General features: G+C 67.1%; 2 protein-coding genes across 2 annotated transcripts in view; one reads left to right on the forward strand and one right to left on the reverse strand.

Annotated features, from left to right (window-relative positions):
• The window catches only part of H696_05165 (hypothetical protein), a gene marked incomplete at both ends in the record, with an annotated part of 2,289 nt that extends 2,107 nt beyond the window's left edge, over positions 1-182 (forward strand). The window contains one exon of the mRNA XM_009499021.1: positions 175-182. Within this exon, the coding sequence (XP_009497296.1) occupies positions 175-182 (8 nt within the window). The remainder of the gene's footprint in view (positions 1-174) is intronic.
• A 619-nt stretch (positions 183-801) lies between these two features.
• Positions 802-3,778, reverse strand: H696_05166 (hypothetical protein; the record flags this gene model as incomplete). Its single annotated transcript, XM_009499022.1, has 3 exons — positions 802-2,728; positions 2,857-3,293; positions 3,464-3,778. The coding sequence occupies 3 exons, from the start codon at positions 3,776-3,778 to the stop codon at positions 802-804; spliced, it is 2,679 nt and encodes an 892-aa protein (XP_009497297.1).
• Positions 3,779-3,823: the final 45 nt, after the last annotated feature.

Consider the following 3,823-nt stretch of genomic DNA (forward strand, 5'->3'; position numbering starts at 1 on the left):
TCTCTCTCTCTCTCTCTCTCTCTCTCTCGCATAGGTGGTTCTTTCGTTCCCCCCTCACCCCGGGAAGTGGGAGAGGTCCTCCTCACCGTTGTTGCCGCGTGTCTCGCAGGAGGAGGCCGACCGACATGAAGGACTGCCAGCCACGCACGGCCCAAAGACCACCCCAATCCACAGCCACATGAATGCACACGCTCACAGACCCAAATATGTGGCGACGGGCCAAGGAGAAAGCATCCTGCTCAGGCACTGGGGCCATACTGCGCCGGTGGGAGGAAAGGGAGGGGGGGGGGGGGGGAAATAGGGCATGCAGACACATGGATAGCATGTCGAAGGGGGACAAGATGAGGAGGGATGGTGTGTGTATATATATATGATAGAAAAGACATAACAAGGACGGACAGGGGAAAAGAGGGGGCGAGAAAAGAGGGCCAACAGTGGGAGCGGGAATCCGGCACACTTGGAGGGAAGGATGACTCCCTGCCAGAATGCCCGGGGCCTGGGGAGGAGAACCCGGAAAAGAGAGTGGCCCATTCGGCGGACACATGCCTGCAAAGGGGAAAGGCGCAAGAAAATGCCACCAATACACGCCCACATGACGCCTCATGGCCCTGGCGCGGCGCAGCGGACGCGCGCACGGCCGACGCACGCACGCACGCGCACACGTGCGGGACGACCCACACATATACACGCGCACACACGCGCACATGTACATACACATGTACCTACACATGTATACACATACACACACACACACATACATACTTACATCCATCCATACTAGCAGGAAGATGGCCACGCATGTCAAAGGTTGCCGGTTTGGCTGCCGAGCTCGATGCGCGCCTGGCGCGTCTGCACGGTGCCCAATTCCTTGGCCGCTTCGCGGGGGAACCACCCGGACAGCAGGGACCCGCGGTGGTTGGCGGACCCGCCGCCGCCGCCGCCGCCGCCGCTTCCAGGGGACAGCACGCGCCCGGGCAGCCAGGCGGCCGAGCGCGAGGCGCTCGAGTCCTGCAGCTCAAGCAGAGCTCCAGTCTCGAAAGTTAGCTCGGCCCCTGGGGCACCGGCGCCCCGGAGCCCAGGCCGGTGACCATCCGTCGCCCGGAAGAGCGGCAGCTGGCTGTCGCTGGACAGATCCGGCGAGCCGGGTGGCCGGATGGCCGCCGCACTGGATCCCGGCGCCACGGACACCGGCCGCGAGGCAGGGACATTCAGCGAGCCCGGCTTGGCCGGCACCGGGGGCGGGGATCCGGCCGGGGCAGACGCCGCCGCGGTTTCCATCACCCCACGGAAGGGGCCCCCATAGGAGGACAATGGCCGCGGGGAGGCCGGCGATGAGGCGCTCTCGTTGCCGGCCACCGCGGCCGAGCTGCCCCAAGTGCTGGACATCGGTCGCGTCAGGGGGGTGCCGCCCGCCGCCGCACCGATGGCGGGCCCGCCAGCCGGGCGCCGGGGAACCACAGCCGGCGGCCCGGCATTGTTGGTGCCGCTCACCAGACGATCTACCCCGGCAAAGGTGCCGCCACTGGGCGACACCGAATGCAAGGACTCGCGCTTGACACCCATCACCGTGGGCGAGGATGCCGGCTGCTGCCCGACGGAGGGGGTGCTGACCACCGGACGAGGGGCCGGAGTCGGTGGGGTGGGCTTCTTCGGGGGAACCGGGCGCACTGGCACGGGCCCGGGCGCAACGGCGGGCGAGGAAACCGGCACGGGAGCCGGGGCCGGGCCCGGGCCCGGGGGCCCCGTGCGCACCGGCGTCCGGGGGGGGATGTCCGGCAGCGGCCGACCCCCCGGGCCCGGCGTAGGAGTGGTATCCACGTGCAATGCCCCGGCGCTGGAGGATCCGGGGACCGGCGGCGGCGGGCCCTTCCGCGCGGCGGCCGGCGTGGTGCCCGTGGTCCCGGCCGCCTCAGCCGAGGAGGCTCCCTCATCGGCCGAGGGCTTGACCGAGGCCGGCGGCGGCACCGGCGCCAAAGAAGATGCCACCCGGGGGGCCGGCGTCGGGGGCAGACTCCGCAGCCGGGGCGGGGCATCGGGCGGTGACGAGCCCAGGGGCGAGGAGGGCGACCGCGGGGGAATCGGCGGGGCGGCGACCGCCAGCGGGGTCGTGGCGGCCGGGCCGGAGCCTGCTCCAGGCGCGGTAGCGACGGTGGCCGTGGTGGCCGCGGTGGCCGTGGTGGCCGCGGTGGCCGTGGCGGCATTGCTCGAGGCCGCGGCCAGCGCATCCGACGAGGTGGAGATCGAGGGCAAGTCCGACGAAGACCCAGACAGGGGCTTGCCCGATCGGGGGTCCTTCAGCACGCGTGTCGAGGCCGAGCGACCGAAGAACCCACGCAGCCGGCTGGATGTGGAGGGGGTGCGCTCCGGCAGCCCTGGGCTGCTGAGGCTCGGGGAGATGCTGGAGTGCGAGGAGGCCGAGGCGGAGCGTGAGTGCGATGACGATGACCCAGCCGAGAGGGACGCCGTCGAATCGGCATCAGCCAGGGAGGACGCGCTCGATGGGTCATCCTGGATGCCAGCATCGTCACCATCATCATCGTCATCATCGTCATCGTCATCATCATCGTCCTCGTCCTCAGGCGGGGTCAACTTGCCGGACGCCGGCAGGTCTTGAGGCTTCTCGGTGCCGGCGGCCTCGGCATCTTCCACTTCGGGAGTCCATTCCGGGGCATCGGTGCTCACGGTGAACATGCTGTAGAAGCCCTTGGACTGCTTGGAGCTGGGGGATCTGCGAGAGCGCGAGGGGGGGGGAGAGGGGAGGAGGGGAGCATGGGCGGCGGCCGGTGAAGGGTGAGTGGTGAGCGGCGAACGAGGGAGGGGGGGCATGGCAGGCAGGGGAGACCAGTGTAAACGCACCCGCGCTTCTTCACCAGGTCCGGGCGATCCTTCACCAGGACCTCGATGGCTCGCTCCAGGTGGGCGCACCACTCCTCGGACGCCCGACAGGAGTCCTTGGCAAACATGGTGTACGTCTTGCTCGGGGTGATCACCTGGAAGGCATTCATCAGGGTCTTGTTGGGAGGCAGGCGCCGAACCCAAGCCGTGGACAGGTCGATATGACCGCGGTACTCCACGCGTTGGTCCTCATCCATGATCAAGCCGCGGATCTTGTCCCGGGTGATGGTCATATTGCCACGCGCATAGAGAAGGATGTCATTGAAGAGGAAGAACCACCTCTTCTGCACGGCCTTGCGGGAAATTTTGTGCAACTCACCCACATGCACGAAGTGCCGGCTCGGGATGACCAAATCCCCGGGGAAGCTACCGGAGAGCATGGTGTTGATTTGGTAGACCTGCAGGAGCATTGTCCCAATCCGGGCCAGTGAAGCATGGGCGTGGGTGTGTGTCGGTGTGAGGGTCCATGTGCATGGGCGCCGGCGTGTGGGCAGCAGAGGCCAAGGACAGCACAGAGAGCGAGGGAGAAAGCGCAAGGGGGGGGAGGGGGGGGGGGGGGGGTACGCACGCGATGGGCCGCCTCAATGACCTTGAGCCGGGAGTTCGTGTCATCGGCGATCTTGGAAACCTTCTCCAGGCCCAGGGTAAGGTCCTCGAAGTCCGGATGATCGGGGTCCGTGTACTTAATGACCGCCTCCAGCAGCATGCGGTACCGGGGGATGCGCTGAATGGGCAGGATAAAGAAGGACACCAGGGAGAGTCCCTTCATGTCGGGGAGTTTGAGCTGCTCGGTGACGAAGGTCCGGAAGTCGGGATTCGTCTTGTTAAAGCTGTCCACCATGTTCAAGACGGCCTGGTAGCTGTTGAAATACATCAGGTACATCTGCACACCAGGCAATGGGATGCGCCGGGAGACGGGGGGGGGGGG

The sequence above is a fragment of the Fonticula alba genome (genome assembly GCF_000388065.1).
Source record: "Fonticula alba strain ATCC 38817 unplaced genomic scaffold supercont2.9, whole genome shotgun sequence".
Taxonomy (NCBI): Eukaryota; order Rotosphaerida; family Fonticulaceae; genus Fonticula; species Fonticula alba.